Source organism: Podarcis vaucheri (genome assembly GCF_965113315.1).
Source record: "Podarcis vaucheri genome assembly, chromosome: 3".
NCBI classification, from domain to species: Eukaryota; Metazoa; Chordata; class Lepidosauria; order Squamata; family Lacertidae; genus Podarcis; species Podarcis vaucheri.
In genome coordinates this window covers 70,755,859-70,776,959 of record NC_138761.1, presented here as the reverse complement: position 1 = coordinate 70,776,959, position 21,101 = coordinate 70,755,859, and the positions used below count along the sequence as shown (strand labels likewise).

General features: G+C 39.5%; 2 protein-coding genes and 1 long non-coding RNA gene across 7 annotated transcripts in view; 2 read left to right on the top strand and 1 right to left on the bottom strand.

Annotated features, from left to right (window-relative positions):
• LOC309528592 (uncharacterized protein) overlaps positions 1–9,490 on the top strand; it is a 40,554-nt gene extending 31,064 nt beyond the window's left edge. The window contains exons 3-5 of one of the 2 annotated variants that reach the window (XM_082216195.1): positions 2,011–2,126; positions 2,239–2,436; positions 9,220–9,490. In XM_082216195.1, the coding sequence (XP_082072321.1) occupies positions 2,011–2,126; positions 2,239–2,436; positions 9,220–9,241 (336 nt within the window). In that variant the 3' untranslated portion in view covers positions 9,242–9,490. Of the gene's footprint in view, positions 1–2,010; positions 2,127–2,238; positions 2,437–5,530; positions 7,660–9,219 lie in introns of those variants that run through there. The other variant, XM_082216196.1, reaches the window with a different exon arrangement.
• CEP85L (centrosomal protein 85L) overlaps positions 1–21,101 on the bottom strand; it is a 123,541-nt gene that overhangs the window by 5,800 nt on the left and 96,640 nt on the right. For 3 of the 4 annotated variants that reach the window (XM_082216057.1, XM_082216060.1, XM_082216059.1), the window contains exons 5-11: positions 18,929–19,050; positions 12,659–12,776; positions 11,487–11,669; positions 9,497–9,649; positions 7,667–7,821; positions 5,414–5,531; positions 4,761–4,811 (exon numbers count right to left, since the gene is read on the bottom strand). In XM_082216057.1, coding sequence (XP_082072183.1) covers positions 4,761–4,811; positions 5,414–5,531; positions 7,667–7,821; positions 9,497–9,649; positions 11,487–11,669; positions 12,659–12,776; positions 18,929–19,050 — 900 coding nt within the window. The remainder of the gene's footprint in view (positions 1–4,760; positions 4,812–5,413; positions 5,532–7,666; positions 7,822–9,496; positions 9,650–11,486; positions 11,670–12,658; positions 12,777–18,928; positions 19,051–21,101) is intronic. The other variant, XM_082216058.1, reaches the window with a different exon arrangement.
• Positions 7,829–9,150, top strand: LOC309528603. Its single transcript, XR_014217831.1, has 2 exons — positions 7,829–8,055; positions 8,139–9,150. It is a non-coding gene; the product is annotated as an uncharacterized lncRNA (long non-coding RNA).

Sequence of the window (21,101 nt, the reverse complement as noted above, 5' to 3'; positions counted from 1 at the left end):
TCATGGTGGGTCAGCTTTCCACTCCCACCTTCAGCTTTTACTTCTGCAGTGCTCAAAGGAACCAGGGCAGTCTCTGAAATCCCCAAAGGTGTCCAAGAGTGGGCTTAGTTTGCAAAGCCCCCTGGACACCTGGCAGGTATAATAATAATAATAATAATAATTTATTATTTGTACCCCGCCCATCTGGCTGGGTTTCCCCAGCCACTCTGGGCGGCTTCCACAGAAACCAAAAAACACTAAAATATCATACATTAAAAGCTTCCCTGAATAGGGCCGCCTTAAGATGTCTTCTGAATGTCAGGTAGTTGTCTGACGAAGAGCACATCTCCCTCACATTTGTAGCAGCCGTTTTGTGTGTGTGTGTGTGTGTGTGTGTGTGTGTGTGTTATCTATCAATCATCTCTTGAAATCCTGGACTGAAAATCTCAGAAGACAAAAGATACACTCATCTGTCCAAATCATACTTTTTGAGAGGTTCAAATTAGCTGGAAAAATACCACCGATGAATTTTAAATAGACTTTTTCTGCACTGTGTCTCAAATTATTGTTCAACACAATCTGTTCCAAACTTTCTTCCTTTTTTATTACATATCTTAACCACAAAGTGTCAAATTTATGCTAATGTAATCCATGACTAGCAGGATGGAATTTTTTTAAAGTTTAGTTTCCCATTATTTAAAACACAGCAAAGCTTCACACCATGGGATAGAAATACAGCTACCAATTCTACAGTTCAGTTTCTGGCTTTTAACACTTTCAGATATTGGGGAGGGGTGGGGACACAATCTTTCCTGGCTGTGAATTAATTGCTTCATAGTCTCTGAGAGCTGAGCAGCAATTAGTTTGGGTCCCAAGAGACTCAAGTCAACCATGGTTAGGACTTCCCATCCCTACATGCTGCAGTGCCATGAGCCATGGCTGGAGTAATGCGGATCCCCTGACCTCAACAGCCCTTGGAAAAGGAAAGAGGAACTGATTTGCTTCTAGACCAAGGTCCCTCTTTCCCCTTAGTCCTCGCTTCTCTTCATGCTGTCCCTCCCTGCCCACAATTTCCTCTCAACATATCCTGCTTGCTTCTGGTGCTTGTTTGCCTACCACTGTCAGTTTAGCTATTCAGGTTCTTTCCCACAACCCTGCTCCTCTTCTCATCATTCAGCAAACTGGCCATTTCTTGATATTTATATAACCCACAAATAATATAAATAACTTTTAAAAACAGCTAAACATCACTCCTACTTTGCATGAAGTGCTGACTTGATGTTTAGTATGAAATTGCTAGGTTTTGAGAAATGCATCCATGTAATATAACCGTTCCTACTTTTATAGATTGACAGAAGTTATTTTTTTCTTCTGCTCAACGTGTTGGTTAGTCAACTGCAATATCACATATGTCCATGCTTGTGCTTTGCTGGTTTTATTTGGCTGGAATCTAGAGTGTTAAAATTGTTGTACTCTAGGCATTAATAAAAGTTAAGCTGCAAAGGATGACAAGTTCCAACTCATTCTCTTGTAAAGCTTTCAAAGGGGATTTCCCCTACTTTATGTTACTCTCCATCCAAGCATGCTGTATTATTGTGTGCTGAGGTTTACCCATATACTCTGATGACTGCATCCTTAAGCAAAGCCTAGCATCCATTTCCAATTGACTGCAATAAATTCCCTCTGAATAAAATTGGAGTTTAGACTTGTGCTATGATATTACTCTGCTAGAGGATACCATGTCTTGGGAAAGGATGTTCAGTTTTATGATTCAGATTAGCAAAAGGCAATGCTTGGGAGGGATTTCACACGTTACTGTAACATACAGTGGCATTTTGGGAATATACTTTATGGGACATGCCTTATTAACTACAAGATCAATTACGAAGTTCAATCTAAAAGTAAGGTGGAACATGTACAGAAAACTTATCTATGCAATGTTATGCACGGATAACTTCACATAAATCAGATATGTAGGGTTTCCTGGATGAAATGGATCTTTTTTTCATTTGGCTTCAATCTTAATTACAGGATACAGTGTGTCTTGGCTGTTCTACTGGACAACCTCTGTTGGAAACCAGACAGGAGGAATGCATTCCTTTTGCTTCTGCTGGACATTTCAATCACCTTCAGTACCACTGGCCATTGTATGGGCTGCCTGGCTCAGATGGGTCTTGCTTTGCCATGCTCTCATCCTTTTGGCAGGAGAATTTCTTAGGGCAGTACTAATAGACTTCTGTTTTGCATCTTGAACATTAGCCTATGGTGTCCACAAGGGGATCCATCTTCCACTATGCTGATCAACATCCATATGAAACCGCTGGGAGACATGATTTTGGGATTTGGACTTCAGTATCATCAGTACGTTGATGACATCTTACTCTTTCCAACTGACTCCAAGAAGACTGTTGAAGTACTGTTCCTACTAATGAAGCAACTACTACCTGAGTCACACAGGTACAATTTTTTTAGAACAACCAGCTGAATGTTTAAATTGGTCTCATACAGGGCTGGGTGATGTATCACAAGTTAAACATCACACTCTGGTGCACTGTGATGTTGAAACAACAAGCTGCATTGGCCCCAGCCCCGCAAGGCAGTTTCACCCCAGTGTACTGGGGGGCTGGCAAAGCTTGTTCCCAGCTCATGCATGAGGTATTGGGGTTCCTCAACTGGGGGGGGGGCAGGAGCAGTTTAAGAGAGCCCCCACGCCAGCTCTGCTAAACTGTTTTCTAAGGAGTGTGTGGCTACCCATGCCTCAGCAGAGCAGTTTAAAGAAGCCAAGAAATGAACAAGTTGTATCAGCTGTTGATGCAGCTTGCTCCTCCCTCTGCAGTATGAGGGGTAGAGCGTGATGGTGGTATATCGCAGGTGAAACCACCGCCACACACAAGTCCCTCTGCTACCAGCTGCCCAGGCAGCAGAGGGACTCAGGAGCAGTGGCAGTTTCACCTGCGATATACTGTCAGATAAAGCTGCCATCGTGCTCTGCCCCTCATACCAGTCCTGGGTGATATGTCACCCAGGCCTAGTCTCCTATCAGTGTGCATGTTTCAGCTGTGCAAAGGAGCCATTTTCAGATGAGTTGAATTCTGAAATAATCCAAAGAAATCACATCCAAACAATTGTTCAAGGAACTTTAGTGTTTGTGTAATTTCTGAATAAATCTTTTGGGACATGGTCAATCACCAGACAGCTTCTCTACGTTGGTTTTTTCTTAATTTTAAAAGTAATATTTCTAACATTCCTTGTTGCATTTTATAATGCTTCCATTAAACAGTTTGTAGATTATTAATTAAAGACCTGCTCACATATGCTATCGTTTGGTTTTAAAAATCACTTGTCTTATCAAAACTTGATCATACTAACATATTTTGCATGCATGCCTGTCTTGTCTGAAGGTTAGTCCACACTTTGCCTTTATTATTTATAGAATTTGTATGCCACCCTATAACCGGAGGTCTCAGGGCGGTTCACAAAACAAGATCAACATAACACAATATATATACACAATCAAAATAAAAAACAACCCAGTAAACCCCCCCCCCTATTATTTTGTTCAGTTTGTAGTGTTCATATATAATTTTTGTGCTGATGTTATGATTGCCAGAAGCTCTCTTGATGGTCTTGTGGTATGAATAAGGGAGAAAGGGGTGTACTGCTTCTGCTGCCTCAGCTTGTTTTGACAGCTGGATGAGGGCAGCAGGCCCATGGGCTCCAGTGGCGAAGAAATGCTTCCTATGTGCACATGATTCTGCCTGCGTTTTAAAGGGGGCTGAAACAAGCAAGCGCCAGACAGGCCTGGGCAATTTATCACCCAGGACCGGTATGAGGGCCAGACAGCAATGACTATTCACTCAGCGATATATCGTGGGTGAAACAGCAGCTGCTCCTGAGTCCCCCTGCCTCCAGAGAGACTCAAGAGCGACTGCTGTTTCACCTGCGATATACCGCTGGGTGAAACAGCCCTCTTTCTCTCATACCACCAGCAGACGGCTTCTTTAAACTGCTCCACTCAGTTGAGCAATTTAACAAAGCCCCACAGGGGCTTGAATAGCTGAGAAGCGGGCAATTGAAGGCAGCCTGCTTCTCAGCTGATCAACCCCCCCCCCCACCTCTCACAGGCAGCTGCCAAGGCAGAGGGAGGGGATTGAAGCCACACAGATAGCACATTCCTGTGGTGGCCTCATCCACTGCTGCCTTCGCATGGGACAGATAGGTAGCCCACCTGTGCGAAAGCAGAGGGAGCCCTGAGAATGGGGCCTGACAGGCACCGCTGTCCAACTGCCTTTGCCCAGGAGGGTGGGCTGCATCTTTTCTCCTGGACCTGGGAGCCCACCCCTCTAGCTGCATTGGCTCTGGCCCCGGGATGAAACCACCTGGGCAGCAGTGGTGACAGTTTCACTCCGGTGCCTGGCAGGGCTGGGGCCAATGCAGCTTATTCCACCCTTTCAACATCGCAGTGTATCACCAGTTTGCAGTGTTGAAAACCTATCATTGCCTAGCCCTAGACTTCAGCTTTAATTCTTGTCATGCATTTCTTCTTCCCTGCATTATGTTGTGGCATCATTCAAGTATTCAGAGTATTTATATGAAGCCATTCTGTCTTGGGAACCCAAAGCAGATTACAAATAAAAGCACAACTACAATTAAACAGTGTAATATTATAGATTACTGCTGTCTCATGAAGCTCCTAAGGGCAACCCTTCTTTTCATGGAGAGGATGCATCTTCATCAATAGTAAGGCTAAGGTTAAACGCCTGAAAAACACAATTCATTACCTGAATCTCTAAAGTCATCTCGGCAATCTGATTCTGTTGATTGTCTATGACCTGTTAGGAGAAGAACACACAAAAATGCTCTTTGTATCTCTGATGTATCTGTCAAATTTTTGTGAGGTCAAGGTATCTAATTTGTTGTAAGCTTGGGAATGGATGCAAAGGACACGCAGTGCTATAAAAAACACAACAACTTAGGATGCTGCAAGATCAGGAATGAAATTAGTAACAAGAAAAGCCTTATGATGCTGTGGGGGCAGTTATGGGGTAGGGGAAAACATGCTCAGAAATGTGAGACAGAGGGTGTCTTGGTCTGCACTGCCTAAGTGCACAACCGCTTAGTGGGGGCAAGTAGTCAATCAGCAACTGCAGAATTACATGTGCCTGACCTCAACTGCAACCTCCCACACACACCCCCCCCGGGTTTGGAGAATACTGAGCTAGATGGGCCAATGGTCTGACTCTGTACATTACTATTTCTGGGGGTATTTTATCCTCCCATCTTTACTGCCACCCAGTGGCACCTGCCAGTGCTTCACTGGCTGCTGTTGGAAACATATATTGGGGCAGGGAGACACAACAACAGGTTGACAATATAGTAGTAGCAAAAAGAGCTCTTCAGACACAGGTAGATCATCCCAGTTTAATGAATGTACCTTGCTAGCTTTCTCATTTTTCTCTTTGAGGCTTTCGTTTTCACTCTGAAGCTGTTTTGTGTCCAACATAGGAAGGCGGACACCATCTTCCAGGCATTTTTCTACCTTCTGTTGCAGGCTGTAGTTTGGATTTGAAAAGGCAAAAAGAAAGCAGAAATTGCATACCAAAAACTCCAGAGTCAAATCCTGTGCAGGAAATAAGTAAGCTCTGCAAAAGTGAAAGATTCCGTACACAGATTCATTCTTGGAGATGTTTCATGGTTAATGCATGCTACTGGAGTGGGTTTGCACATTTATGTTGACAGGTTCATTTTAAGAAATGATCCTGTAGTCAGCCAATTCTTCCTCTGAGAGTGCCATCAGAACCTACAGCCCTTTATAGCAGGGATGGTACCCTCCAGATGCTGTTGCAACTGCAACGTCTAGCATTCCTGACTACTTACCATGCTGGCTGAGGCTGATGGGAATTGGAGTCCGAAACCTTTTAGAGGGCACCATGTTGGCCGCCTCAGTGTTACAAGAGATTAACTAGAATTGCAGCATGACTTGGTGGATATCTGAAATCAGGCTTCCAGATGACTAGCTGCCTGGGGTCAGCAGAAATTTCCCCAATCTCTGGTTACGCAGAGTCCTGGGCAACCCACCCCTGTCAACAACACTCAAATGCCCCAGCACAGGGAAGAATCACACTTCTACTTCCCTACCGCCTCATCTTTCAAAAATGAAAACACGAATGATGACAATGACAATTGTTGTTTAAATTTAGAAACAAGACTCTGCTTCAAATATTTATAGACTTTCAGGAGACTGCAAAGCCACCCTGGTGGATTACACACTCACAAATGCAATAGGTACCAGATGTAAGATGGAAACAATGCACCCAGTGATCTGGCTAACTGTCCCAAATACCTAACCTTTCATCATTTGAACAAAGCTTTTGTGGCATGCACTTTTAAGCAACGCAGGGTCACGAACTGAAATGTCACATGTTTCAGACTACTGGAAATTAAATTCTAAAATGGCTTCCATTACCTTTATTGCATAATTTCAAATGAGTGCTCCTTTAGCTTTTGCTTTTTAAAAGCCTTTTATAAAACAATAGATTCTAAATAAAACAATTCTAAATAAAGTAGTCTGTGCTGTAGTGACATTCTCTCATTTTAACATCCATCTCAATTGGTATCCTGCTTTCTGTTTCTTTGTAACTACAAATCCATTGTGGAACAGTTGCAGCTATTAAGGCAGATCAGAGACAGTAACGTATCGTATCCAAAGCCATTCAACGAATTAACAACCAAGTAAGAATTTTATCCCCAAGGCAAAACTAACTTATAGTAACCAGACTGCACTCTTTCTATCCGTCAACCAGAATAGAATGTTCATTTCTTTGATTTCGCATTCACCAACCAAGTGGTCAGTGGGTTAATGCATGTCATGCTGTCTCTGCCCTACTGATGCTAACTGGGGAAACATATGGCACAAATGACACCTGAATGCTCCTCTGGAACTTGTTATGGTAAGTAGGAATGTTTCCATTGTACCCTTAACTTTAGGCAGATGCCCTGCAACTTTCTAGCCAGAATATGTCAGCTGTAGGGACTGTTCATTCAGGAAACTGCAAATGTGGTTGCTTGGTGTGATTCCCCCCAGAAAACAGTAAGGGATGTCTGTGTGCTCCTAAGCTACTGTGCAGACAAGTCCCCCTTATTTCCTCTTGTTTGTAGTTCAAACAGCAAAACTAGACTTTGAATTTACACGACAGCTTTGACATGCCTAAAATTAAGATATAGGTGGTGGCAGGAATAGTACCTGAAGTATTTCTAATACCTTCAACAAGATTTCTACAACCAGATGGCATATTTCTATGAGATTGATTTGGTCCACAAGTTAACAGTTCAAGGTCCCTACTCTAGACAAGTACATGATTAGTTAGAAGACCTGAATCCTCAGCAACCAGGCAGGCTTTCTGTTACATCCTTCTCAGCTCAACCTCATATTTCTCATTTTTAACCCTCTTTTCCTAAAAGCAGCAATTCAACAATGCCCACATATTAAAAATGATATTGCTGTAGTCTGACACATCTCAATTGTGCTTTGCAACATACTGCATCATTGCCTTCTGTGTAGTGCAGTCTGGCGTTTGACATTACAACAGAGTTCACGTGAATCTCTTCACCAAAACTAAACTGACGCAGAAGGGAATAGAAAGATCCTAGAGAGTCATAAACAACAGATCAAGTTAATTATTCATACCTCTGCACTGCTGTTACCAATTCTTTTTCTTTCCTCTTTTGACAAACTAGCTGCAATTCTTGTTCTTTACACTGTGTTTTGGACTCTTCTAGAGCCTTTTCGAGCTCAGCCAAAGTAGCTTTCAGCTGCTTGTTCTTTTCTTCAAGAACTTGAAGCTAGAGAGAAGCCAAAATATTTTTTTATATAGAAGCAAATATTTTTTTATATAGAAGCATGTTTACTGTAGATCAAATAACCAACAAAGGGTGGTGGTGTTAATTTATTCATACAATGCTTTCGAACACAGTAATACAATACTGGGTTAATAGAACAGAATATAACTGAACTTCCTGATGTGTATAACAAGACACTGAATTGTCAGGTGCTTTGTAACCATATGTTGCTCTTCAGTGGCAAGTATTATAATAGGCAATGGGGTGCATTTTGTTTCTATGTGGATGGATATTCCACTGATGTATGATTCAAAGTACAGTAGATGCTTGGACACCTTTATCAGAGTATTTTTCATCCAGACCCACTGATGATTGGAGGATTTAATTTTTTTAAATCATATGCATAAGCCATGATATAAACAAGACTTAAATACTACATAATCTTAATCCAGCTTTACAATATTTTATTGGCAACTCAAAAGTGTTGTTTGTCCATATCAGGTTGCTTAGTTGTATTTCCTCCTACCTTTCATTTGTCTGTATTTTTTTGTTATTTTAAAATGATCTGTGTACTATGATACAGTGAGTTATATTTGCAGTTCTTTTGATGTGTCTGACTTTTTTATTGCGTCTCAGTGCTAAATGATCATGAACTATTTCTTTTCCTATTTCTTGTCATATGGTATTCTTTAACATGCTTCAAGAATCATATTGTTTGCAAATTGGAGATTTCACAAAGGGTAGGGTGGGCGGAGAGACTGAGGCAAGCAATGTTTCCAGGACCTCTGAAGGTCATGGATCAATCACACTTTACCATTCTCAAGAGGTTTGCTCCGAGAAGCAGAAACAAACAAAAAGGGAGTCAAAGCTTCAACATGATGTTAGAAATGGAACAGTTTAAAATTTATTAGAAAATGGAACATTGTCAATGTGTTTCGGAATATACAGTAACTTTATTCAGGAGCAAAACCATTTAAAATTGTATTCCACATATTGTAGTCATTTGTTCAAAAGAGGTTTCATCAAAATAGGAGGGAATAGATCAAAATGCAGCAGGCACACTGAACTTTCAATAAATGGTTCCACTTTAAGCATGTTTCTGAAGCTTCATCTCCCTTTTTTTTTGTTTTCAGGGTGTTCCTTTTTTGGGCTCTCGTTTTATAAAACATCTGCAATCATGGGTCAAACCATCAGTCTCCTTGCATTATTAATTACATTGCATTTTGTTTTGTTTTTTAAATTATGCATAACAAAGGCCCTCACTTCTGCTGACTTTTCTTAGATATGTGTCTTCTGATGATGATGATGATTATAAAAAAATCTTAATGTAAACATTGCAGCAATGTATTACTATGCCAGTCAAGAACAAAAGAAACCAGATACTGTTTGTTCCCTTAACAGAAAAGGAACAGAATATAGATGAAGAGCAACAAATTTAACTTTCGAATTCTGGCAACTGCAAATTTCTTATTAAATCATTGAGCACAATTCACTAGAACATTATGAGATCTGTGTACGAGCTTTGGGGCAGCACTCAATCACTTCTACAGGGCTTATGCAGAGATGTTACAGGCGGTCATGACCTTTTAATGTTTACCCAAGGACATTGTGAGCAAGTATTATCTTCTGCAATTCATAATATGCATTCAGCAAAAGCTCTAGGTGAAACACAGATTACCTGTTTACTTTGACTTTCAACATCATCCAGTGTTGGCAGGTCAGCCAGGTACTTTTCAAGAGTTTCAATTCGTCTCTGTTTCTCTTTGTTTTGCTCCGATTCTTTTTGGCATTTCTTTTTCAGGCTGCTTATGTACCTGTCTCTAGTTTTGAGCTAGAAAGAGAGTAATATTGCATCTCATTCTTTGAGGTCGGAATCAAATATGCACAAGGTAATTTGAAAGATTTCTTTGATACTTAAAACTCAGCAGATTCTGAAAGTTATTTTCTCAGCAGGGAGTAGAACTGTTTTTATTTAAAAGATAAATGGATTCTTATAGGTCATTTATCTTTTTAAAAGCTAAGAGCTCTTGCTGACTATTTCCATAGCTAAACATTTCTTTACTGTTTAAAAGTAGTTAGATGTGTGTTTATCTAAAGATGCTTTTCCTTTATTTAAACCAGCAGTTCGGAAACCACAAAACATATATATAAACACAAGTGATTGGTTTGCTTTTTTCTTTCTTCCAAAATAGAGCAATTAAAAATATTGCTTCTGTGATTGTATGGATTTGAGCTTTAGACCCGTGGGCAGTTTCACACATAATCCCTACAGCAGTCAAGCACATTTTTTGTGCCCACCCCCCATATGTGGAAATGTGAGCAAGAGCCTCTGTGAGAAAATGTCTACAGCATAAGGAAGATCTGCTCATGTTAATCATTTGCTACTCCAAAAGTCTTGTAGACTTTTGGTTACTAGTCACTATGAGAGTTTGAAACTTGCTTCCATATTCTGTAGCTTGTATCATGTTATATAAGCAAGGCCACATGTGAAATATCCATGCTAGGCATGGCCTTTGAATGCATACACAAATACCTTTCCAGGAGTGAGGTTCAGCCAGGAATAGAAGTGAGAGGATAAATAAGGAGGAACTAAGGAATTATAATGGCCACTAATGAGGCTCACAAATAACTTCTCCAAAATATGTTCTATGGGCCTATTTCTTGGATGTATGGCTGCCATAGATATAAGAAAAGTTTCATATCTATACTCCTAATCCAAACAGCACATGATCCAAAACTAACATTCATCAGATTTCATAATAATTGGTTTTTTTTAAGTTACACTTCATAAAGCACTCTTTAATTCTTTAAAAATCATGTCTTCATTATACCTGATAATCAGCACCAGCAGATGTACATGTGCTTTTATAATGTATTGGTTAACAAGGATTATGTTTAATGAATAGTGTGTAGAGTATCTTTTTTCATACTTTAAAATGCAATATATATTTTGTGCCTAGTATTTGTTACACACAAGCATCCTGCATACTTAATATCAGCAGTGATTCAAACTGGTGAATGTGCAAAACAGCTTATTAGATGACATCTGGAGGGCATGGGGAGTTAAGAAAGGCCAGGAACAGGAAAACAAAGTAGGGTTTTGGGGGAGGGACTGTACCTTACATAACTCCTTTTCTTCTTCCACAGCTTGGGAGAACAACATTAACAATTATTTGCTTCATTTTCATAATGTGCAGAACTGAACTAGTCTTGGTTCCAAAGGCTGTTGCGTTAGCCGCCATTTTGGCTTTTTTAGTAGTAGTGTCGTCATGAAAGATGCTCCAATAGATAAGGTGAAATGTACTACAATTGGCACTGCTCTAAAATCTCTCAAATTATACTGTTCCTCAGTCTCTATGTTTGCTGTGCTCTAACGATTAAAAAACTAAGAGCAATTGTAACACTGGAGGGATTAAGGTGCAAGTAAATTAAATACACATTCACCCTGTCCCATCCTCCAAGATAATGCAGTGCCGCTCCAGTAAAAAAAAAGTTTCCCCTCCAGAGGAATAAAGCTGTATAAAATGGTAGTATCAGCCCTGTGAGTCATATAGGGGGGAAAAGATGCTACGGATCATTCTGAAGCCTTAAGTACAGCCAACTTGTCTGAGAAATATATGTTCTTGTCTCAGCAATAAAACCATTTGGGAAGTCAATGCAAGACCCACCTTTTCTTCCATCTTCTTTTTATCTTCATTGGCTTTGTTTGCCATTTGTTTGAGAAACTCACTGAGTTGTAGCTCCTTACTCTGCACTGCTGCAAGCTTTCGTTCCAGCTCGTCCCTTTCACAGTGGGCCACAGATCTCTCTGCAAATTGAGCCTGCATCACTGTGCTCTCATACTGAGGCTGCTTTGAAGAAGGAAAGGAGGGAAAGGGAACAGATGAGAAGATGCTGTTCTAAACCTTTCACCTGGATCAGAGTGGCCAGCTCAGCAAGAGTACAACATATTGAATGCTATATTGGTTTAAGTAATGAACATACAGATGTGGACAACAAAGAACCTATTGTTTGTAATATTGAGCTATAGCACACATCCAGTTTTCAGCTGATATCCCAGCATATTATTTGTATTTTGTGGTATTTTATGTTTTGTTGTACTTGCATATTTTGTTGTATAGTGCACTGATATAGACCCCGTCCCCTACATAAAATAGTTTTATAAATAAAAAAATATGCATCTGAGCATGAAACAAAAACGAGTTTGGCAGTTCATTTTTATGCAATTCAACATGTACAACGAACCATGTCAGGTCAACTCCCTCCCACCTTTAGTCCTCCCCTCCAAACACAGTGAAAGAAGTTTCACAAAACTTAACCTTATGGGGGGGGGTTGTCATAGTTGCTTTCTCAAACCATATATCTGCTCTCAACATTAGGCCTGAGCACTAGTCTACAAAATCTAGACAAAAAGGTTATCCAATGGCAAAATTGTTCCTCAAGAATAAAACCTCTAACCTACATTCTGAAATAGTACAGCTGCTCAGATTCTTTCATGATGCAACACAAATAATTATTTCATTAATATGTATCTCTTCACTTTTGTATCTGAGGCGTTTTAAATTCCAAGCTTATAAAATGTAATGAGATACTAGTTTTGAAATGCAAGGGAGTAGTAACAACACATGCACTGAATTGATTTAAAACTATTATCAATATATAAGACTGCTCCAATACGGTTATGTATTTAACCATAATTTGATTTGTCTGGAAGGCAAAACTTTTTTTGCACTTCTCCAAATGTAATACATGTTACTATGAGATGAGTCTGGGCTTGCCTTTCATAATAACAGATGTGTGCAGACTATCCTCATGATTCTAAAATAATAATAATTCGTACCTGGAAACTACTCATGTAAGGGTCTTCACAATTCACAATATGCCCGAGCCTTGCTTGCTGAGCGCGGAGTTCATTCTCCCTTATTTTCTGATATAAAAGGTTAATTTGCTGGTTCTGCCTGTAATTCATAAGAGAAAGAACAGAAACAAAGAAAGAACACATGAAACTTGAATGATGCTTCCCAGTATTTCCATTTTCACCCTCTTGTCGATTCATCTCAAAGTTCTTCCACAACTTCGTATTAACTATGGAAGTGAAACTGCCATGACCAGGTCAACATTCTGGTATGGGTACATTAGCTCTAGTGTGGATATAGAAGATTCCTGCCTGTGGGGACATCCTGATTCCCTTCAGTGCATTTGGCAGCTCTTTGTGAACTGAAGCAGGTCACTTGCTGCTCCTCCTAAGGTGAATGGAGGCCTGGTATGCCTTCACAGTGCTATCAGAACTCTAAATTGAAAACTTGGGACTATGTGTCACTTTTGTTAAAATATGATGAGCTGTATACAATCGGTGTCCATATGCCAACAGAAAGCTGTTTGATTCAGTGATGGCTTCAATCATCCCCTGTAATATGCAGTGGCTCAATATACCTGACTGTTCCATTTTCTTATAGGTGAATTCAATGCAATATTTGCATAACCAACTGTTACTTGCACATATTAACATAACTATACTAAAAGTTGCTTTCAAAAAAAATAGAACAAAAATGTTTCATTTATTTCTTATGCAATTATATTTCATGGTATTAATTCTCACAGTAAATCTAACATGAGCTTTAAAAAGTTGTCAAAGTATTCAGAAAGGATGCCAAAATGAACTGCAAAAACATTCCCTACTATACATATAATCCTATAAATCTCTGGAGTTATCTGACAATAAAAGGCCTTGTGCCACGTACATTTCATTGCTGATAATGTTGTATGGTTGCTTTAATCCTTTGTTACTCCAACAGCTGTTGCTATTAATCCACTGTATAACCACACAATGATAGGGCTTTGCTTTTAAAAAAAGATAGCATGGTGATCTCACAAGCCTAGTCAGAGTGCAGCAATGGAAACTATATACTCGGCTGTCTGCCAGTCTGCAGGTAATTCTAACATTTTCCAATACATTCCAGATAGTAAGACCTCAAGTCTCTGCTATGTAGTGATCTGAGTCTACATACAAGAGTGGAATCCTTATTCTGCAACATTCAAAACAATAATATCTCTCTCTCCAACATTTGCAGTATCTCCTCTCTCTTTTTGTCTTACATTCTTCCAATTATCAGCTTCTATTCTTCCATCCTAATGGTACCTCCAGTTTCCCACCTCTTCATTTGATCATTCTTCCATTTAACCCTCCATACCCCTTATAGAGTAGAAACTACTTCTTTACACAAACCATCTTTTTGAATTATATGCTATATTGAACTCATATGCTCCATAGATGGGAAGTCTTCTCTAAATATTTGGTAACAACATGCTTGGTTGAGTATCACTGGTCTGAATGTTTACTGGGTCATTTGATTCTCTTTCCTTTCTTCAGATGTGTGTAAGGTGGCAACAACCAATCTCTGTAACTATTAAACTACAAACAGTTAGCTTTTGTGGCCCATAATATAGTATCATCACCAAAAGTTGTACTTGACTCCTGCCAATTGTATTCACACTTTGAGTAATATTTGTATCTGACAAAGTTGCAGACTTAATCAAACCAATGAGCCTTAAGACCATGTATTTCAGTGGATCTGTTCTGAGTGTGACTTAGATGCAGTCCTTTGCATCCAAATGCAAAGTATAATCCAAAGGATTATACTTTTAAGTCAAGAAACATTTTTATAGTGTAAATAACAAGCCAACCTGAGAGGAAGAATTGCCCTTTTAGAAAATTAGTAATGATAGATAAATATATAGTTCTGTATTGAATCCATGTTTAATATTGTATCCTATATTGAATTTTTAAAATTGTAAGCTGTTTCAAGACTTTTCTGAACTTTTACTGAACGAGTGAACTGACAATATGTATTGTCATTGTGTGTATTCTGTCCTCTTAAAAAACTATCTTACAAAGCCGTCACTCAGAAAAGATCCCCATTTTTTAATTTGCTTTAGATATGCTTTAGATAACACTGTTCAAATGTTAGTGTAAGAACTAACATTCCCTCCGTATCCATAAACCCAAAAACTAAACAATTAAACATATGTTCAGTTCCTGTTTAGCTTCATTACCATTTTTAGATTTTCCAGTTTAGTTTCAGCTCAGACACAAACTTTTTTTAAAAAAATGGTTCAGTAAAAGTTCAACCGTTTTGAATCTAATTTTGAGTCAGTTCAGAAACATTTTATATAGACTTATTAATGTAGAACTTTTACAACTGCAGTGTAACTCCTGAAAAATAAATGCATGATAAAAGAAAGCATGTTTATACATGCAGTTTGCATGCACTAATGGCACATCTTCAAGAACTCAGACGGCCATATTTGACAAGCTGTATGATCAGAATTAATTTTAGCCCCCACAGAGTCTTTCTACATCATCTAGCACAGCAGGAACAGAAAACATAATTTTAGTTCATTTCAGGTATTTCAAGTAGATTGTCAAAAGTATTTCTTCACATAGCATATAACAATCCTAAATATGGTGATGGCCATGACCTTACATGGCTTTTAAGGATACAGTTGGGACACCACAACAAAATGTTGCAGTGCATACCTGCTTTGCATGTGCTACTTGAGCCTGAGATGGCTGAAAAAAACAAACAAAAATAAGCAATGTGTGTTTTATTTCATTTGCAAAAGGCATCTGTGTGTGTGTGTGTGTGTGCACGTGTGTGCGCGCGTGCGCGTGCGCATATATATATAAAAGATACCTGCTTCTGAACAATTTTGCTACCATCTGACCTGCAATTTAAATCAGACTTACGTCTGGGTAGGCATGTACAGAATTAAGTTATACTAGCACAAGGTTCTAACCCTTGTAATGAAACAGTATTTTGTTCACGAAACCCCAAAAGTATCCATTTCAATGGTCAGGGAATTAGTTATTAGTTAACCACAGTTCTAATAGTGGCACCAAGCCAAAGATTCAGCAGCTGTTTCAGGATTTCAAACATCATTATGCCCTGTGCAATGAAATCTCTTCCCTCAAATCCTAAGCTTTGTATTTACCTTCCCTTAAAAGCCCTTTGAGTGTCCCTAAGCTGTTTAGAAAAGAACGTAGCAATTGTTGATGAGTGTGCTATTATTTTCAGAGAGTTATGTCATACGTTTAGCATTTGGCATTTATTCACACTACCATTCTAGGCAATCCTTGCCAAACAGACACTGCCAGCCAGCACGAGCGTTGGAAATGCATAGCATGCAATGGCCAATCAAGGTCAGAACAATCCCAAGTGTTACAAGACAATAGTTGTAATGTGTGTATGCTTTCAATAGAGTGAAGCAGCAAATATACTACTTAAAACCATACAAGAATCCATTGCTCCCTCTAGTGTTAAAAATGAACCCATGTGATATTCACTATTTTTTAACTAATCAAAAGAAGTCACATACAGCAAAATGAAACAAAACAAGAAATAACCCTTCTCTAGCTTAGGCAGAAGGGAGTAAAATGCTTACACATTTGTTAAATTCTGTTTTCTTTCTTTCTTTCTTTCTTTCTTTCTTTCTTTCTTGGTGCATTATAAAAACTCTAATTAGACTACCCCTAAAATAAAACGTAGTATTAATGTGAGCTCCATATTCTTAAAGGAGCTCACTCATCCATTAAAGAGTCATGAACCTCTCTCTTTTTCACTGGACCAAAACACATGACCAGACCAGAGTATTAAGAATTTTATTTTATTTTACTGACAGCATTCTTATATCACTCACTAATTGTTAATTCTCTGAGTAATGCATATGCTCGATTGCCACTCAATCCTACCTATTTTGGCAGTTTCTGGGGTAATCATATTCCTTTACTATGTGACTAACTCTTTATAGTTTCCATATTCTCAACATGCCAATCCAGCAGTATTAACTTGTGCTTTTTTTTGGCATTTTTGTTGTGGCAAGTGAGAAGGGGCTGGGGACCACTATGCAAGCTCATAGCACTTCTGATCACACTTATTGTAGCTTGTCACATTACAACGAGTGCTATACAGGGCCAGCACCCCCTTCCAAGGGACCATGAGGGGTTACAAAGGAAAAGGGACCCATTCCACTATAACATCGAAGTATAATTTGCAACTTGTTTGTCATCAGTATCAAACATTTCTTACACAAACTAAGTTAAAAGTCCACAAGGAGCTTAGTGAGCCTTTGATAAACAACGCTGTGCAATAGGCCTCATCCTATGACTTTAGCAATAGAAGTACACACAAAAATGGGAACTACCAAATGAAAAAAACTTTGAATTTGTTTCTGTAACCTAGAAAGAGCTCTCATGACATCTGTGAAAACCCTGATGAGGTTAGGATCTGTTAAAGATGGGACTGCCATCAATTTTGAAAGCACAAATTGCAAGGATACCATATTCATGTCAAATATGCTAGATCAATCCTCTGGATCAGTGGTTTTCAATCAGTGTGCTGTTGCATCCAGGGGTACCTTGAATGATGGTTAGGGGTGCAGCAGGCAATACTGGCCTCTGTCCCTCCTGTCTTCCCGCCCTCCTCTCACGTCTCTGCCTCCCCAAGGCTGGCACAGTTGTTTACTGCAGCAGCCCTGGCTATAAGTTCTCTTTGGGGCGAGGGCGGCGGGAGATCAGAGATCAGAGACGGCAGCAGCAGCTTCCTGGAGAACTCCCAAGGAGAGTGGAGAGGAGGTTGAGCATTTGAAAGAGGTTGAGAGGCTGCCAGCTCTGCAGGTAAGGGGTAACATAACTGGGCTCCTGAGCCCCACAGGGGTGCCGCAGAAAGAATGTAGTTGGTCAAGGGAGCTGTGGACTCAAAAAGGTTGAAAATCTCTGCTCTAGATACATCAACTCTGCTGAGAGCCATAGAGCTGGAGAAGAATATTAAACAGGAAATGCTGTCAATATATCAAGATTTGATTACTTACTAGAAAATTAGAGGCTCTTGTATGGTACTGTATGGTATTCACAGTTACTATATGGGGTTCCATGCACTTGAATGCAATACACACTATGTAACTGATTCATAATGTAAAAGACTTGAGACTCATTCCTAATTTTGCATCCTGCTCACACTGAAATCTGTAAACTCTAGCATGGGTGCACCTGTTAACTCTGTTTTGTCTGTCAGATTCCCAATTAAGCAATACTCCTGAGACAAATACAACGGTTTCATCAATTCTCTGTGACTCAAGAATGCCATGAATCAATTGTGTTTTATGTGCTGAATTTTCTTTTACCAAGAGGGAATAGTGTTTCTCTTTCTCAACACTATTCATTATTTATGAACTTCCATCAAGTTTCCTTCCCAAATTGTTCTTTTGTTATAATTAAAAGTCCACAAACATTTCAGCTTTCCCTCATATGGAAGGTACTCAAACCCCTGTCCCTTTCTCTACCATGTCTAGCTCTATGATATCTTTTTTGAAGTGTGATACCCAGAAGTTCTATATCTTAATGCTTTGTATATGAAAGATCCCAGAGTCAATCCCTGGTATCTCAGTCAAACAAGACTGGCAATAGTGCTTGGGAAAAGCAACCTTGGAGAACAGTCAGAGGCAAGACGAACCAACCGTCTCACAATAATACTCTGGGCGGCTCCCAATCAGTGTTAAAAACAGTACAGCGTTACATATTAAAAACTTCCCTGAACAGGGCTGCCTTAAGATGTCTTCTGAATGTCAGGTAATTATTTATCTCTTTGACATCTGCTGGGAGGGCGTTCCACAGGGCAGGCGCCACTACCGAGAAGGCCCTCTGTCTGGTTCCCTGTAGTCTCACTTCTTGCAATGAGGGAACCGCCAGAAGGGCCTCGGCGCTGGATCTCAGTGTCTGGGCTGAACGATGGGGGTGGAGACGCTCCTTCAGGTATACAGGACCGAGGCCGTTTAGGGCTTTAAAGGTCAGCACCAACACTTTGAATCGTGCTCGGAAACTGGGAGCCACAATAAAAGGCAGCTTTATAATTCCAGAACTATACCTGGTACCACTGATTAACATGATGATACCTGATTTTTTTTCAATCCTTCTCCTGGCCATTTCTACTGTTCAGCTATTTATGAAATTGGATGTGAAACCCTTGTACTCATCTTTCATGTTTGTTTGGGGGGACACTCAACCAATTTACAAGGCAACCTCCAAGCAACTGGAGGTAAGATAGAGTTTACTCACCGATCAATCACAATCTCTTTTTGCCTTAGCAATCCTTCTTTGATTTTCATCAGGGATTCCCAATTGTTGAAATCCTGAAAGCTTGCAGCTGGGTAACTCTGATGAGATGTTCCACTCAGAACCTGGGAAGAAATGTGCAAAAGAATATTGTCAAAGAGCAGAAAAACAACACTTACTCACCCATTTATACATTTAAAAGTGCTTAGTTGAGAGAAATGTATGTTTAGAAAGCCTATTGGAAAGCGGTCCTTCCTTTGGTCTTCCTTGATGAAACAGAAACCTGGCAAACAGTAGTTTTGCCGTTTATAAAGTCTTCCATCTGCAACATTTCCTTGCTTTGTTCTTTGATGTAAGTGAAAGCTAACTGAAGTCTCACATTGGCTTCTTTTTATGTGATTTTTCACTGGTTTATTATCTGAGGGCACAAATAAAGCATCTTGCCTCATATCAGCTATGCCATTGACAGTCTGTGCTGCTTAGTAGGAGTCAGTGAAAGCAGATCTTGTAGTATAATGCCATGGTGAGGCATAGTGTAAATGCACTAACAAGTCTGCTGGAATGACTCTGTGCACCCCTCCTCGTAAGCAGCCGCAACCCAGCTGCCAGGTGGTCAGGTAAGCACCTCCACCCCACCCCACGATCAGCTGCTGCATTATAGACACCATTAAAATAATGGCCTCATTCTTCAACTTTACTTTTATGGTGAGAGTGATTAAAAAAGTAAATCTTGATACTTGGTGAGGACATGAAGTTGATATTTTTAGTTGCTATCTATTTCAAAAGAATACGGTTATGCAAAAAAGTGGCCTGTAAATTGGAATTACACCACAATCCTTATTCATACAGGTTTAACTATATACAAGTAGCCCTTATCAGTAACTGGACAAGCTGCCACATGTTAAAAGTCAATTCCAAACCCTTATAAAACATGTTAGTGGGAATTTTTGCTTTCAATCCAATAGGTATGTATGCTTGGAAGAAATGCCACCCAGGAACAAAAGGAATGGCTTTAGGATATTAAGGGATTCAGTGAGTTTTAGAATAGTTTCTGGCCTAGGGTGAATAAAATAATATGGTTTTCGTTTAGCATATAAATGGGTATCTATTGCTTCTCATAAAATCAACTGATGGACTGCAAGAGTTCAAAACCCCAAGATAAAATGCTATTACGAATATGTAAACATATAGAAGTTTGCGGGGAGGGACAAGAACCAAAGAAGAAAGCGGCTGGGCCATCTAGTTCCACATTCTGGGTGGGATTCATCTAAGGAGCCCCATCAGTGGAAGTCCTACTTGACTTCTGTTTGCCAGTGTGGCTTTCCTCCCTCTCCCCTCAGTTGGATCTAGCAGGGTTGGGAGAATCCCCAGAACAGCATAGAAAGGGGGAGGAGATAGGAGATTGTTCCATCTGGCAAGCTGAAATGCTTGTCCAGACAGAACATTCGTACTAATGCAACCCTGAATTCACCACCTGTACTTGTGTTGTTTTTAAAGAAACTTTAGTGTTCAGACGTAATTGTTTTTGCTCCTTGTTCCAAAGCACACACTTGAATTTTCCACTACTTGCACCCAACTCTTCCACCCCAGTGCTATAAATATACTTCCCTTGATACGGCCCAGAACAACAAAGGCACTCTTGATTCATAGAAAACACATGGTGTTGAATACACACAGCAGGTTCCTAAGCAGATTAAATTCTATGTTACTGAAAGACAAGAGTACCTGGTATTCTTAAATATTGATGTTAGAATTCTAAAGGATCCAATCAACTCTTTATTTATTTTTAATTGTGAAGAATCCCTAAAAAGACAACTGTTCAATTCTAAAAGTAAGCTCTTTGAGGATTATAGCTGAACTGCTTTTTGAGTTTAGCACGACAGAAAAAAGCACAATAGAAGGTTTTTAAAAACATAACATAAAATTACTTAAATCAGAACACTAGGCCAGTCTAATCTAAATCTGTAAATATATGAAATTTCAAGTATTACTCTATACACTGTGTCTTCAGCTTTGGTTTCCACATTTTAACCATGAAAGCGCACCATAGACAATCCAGAATATAACAAAGATAGCGAAGTATTTGGAACATACAGTATGCATAGTAAATGGGTGAAGGACAGAACAATTGCCCTAGGAAAAGAAAAGTTAAAGAGATCATGAGAACCATTTTCAA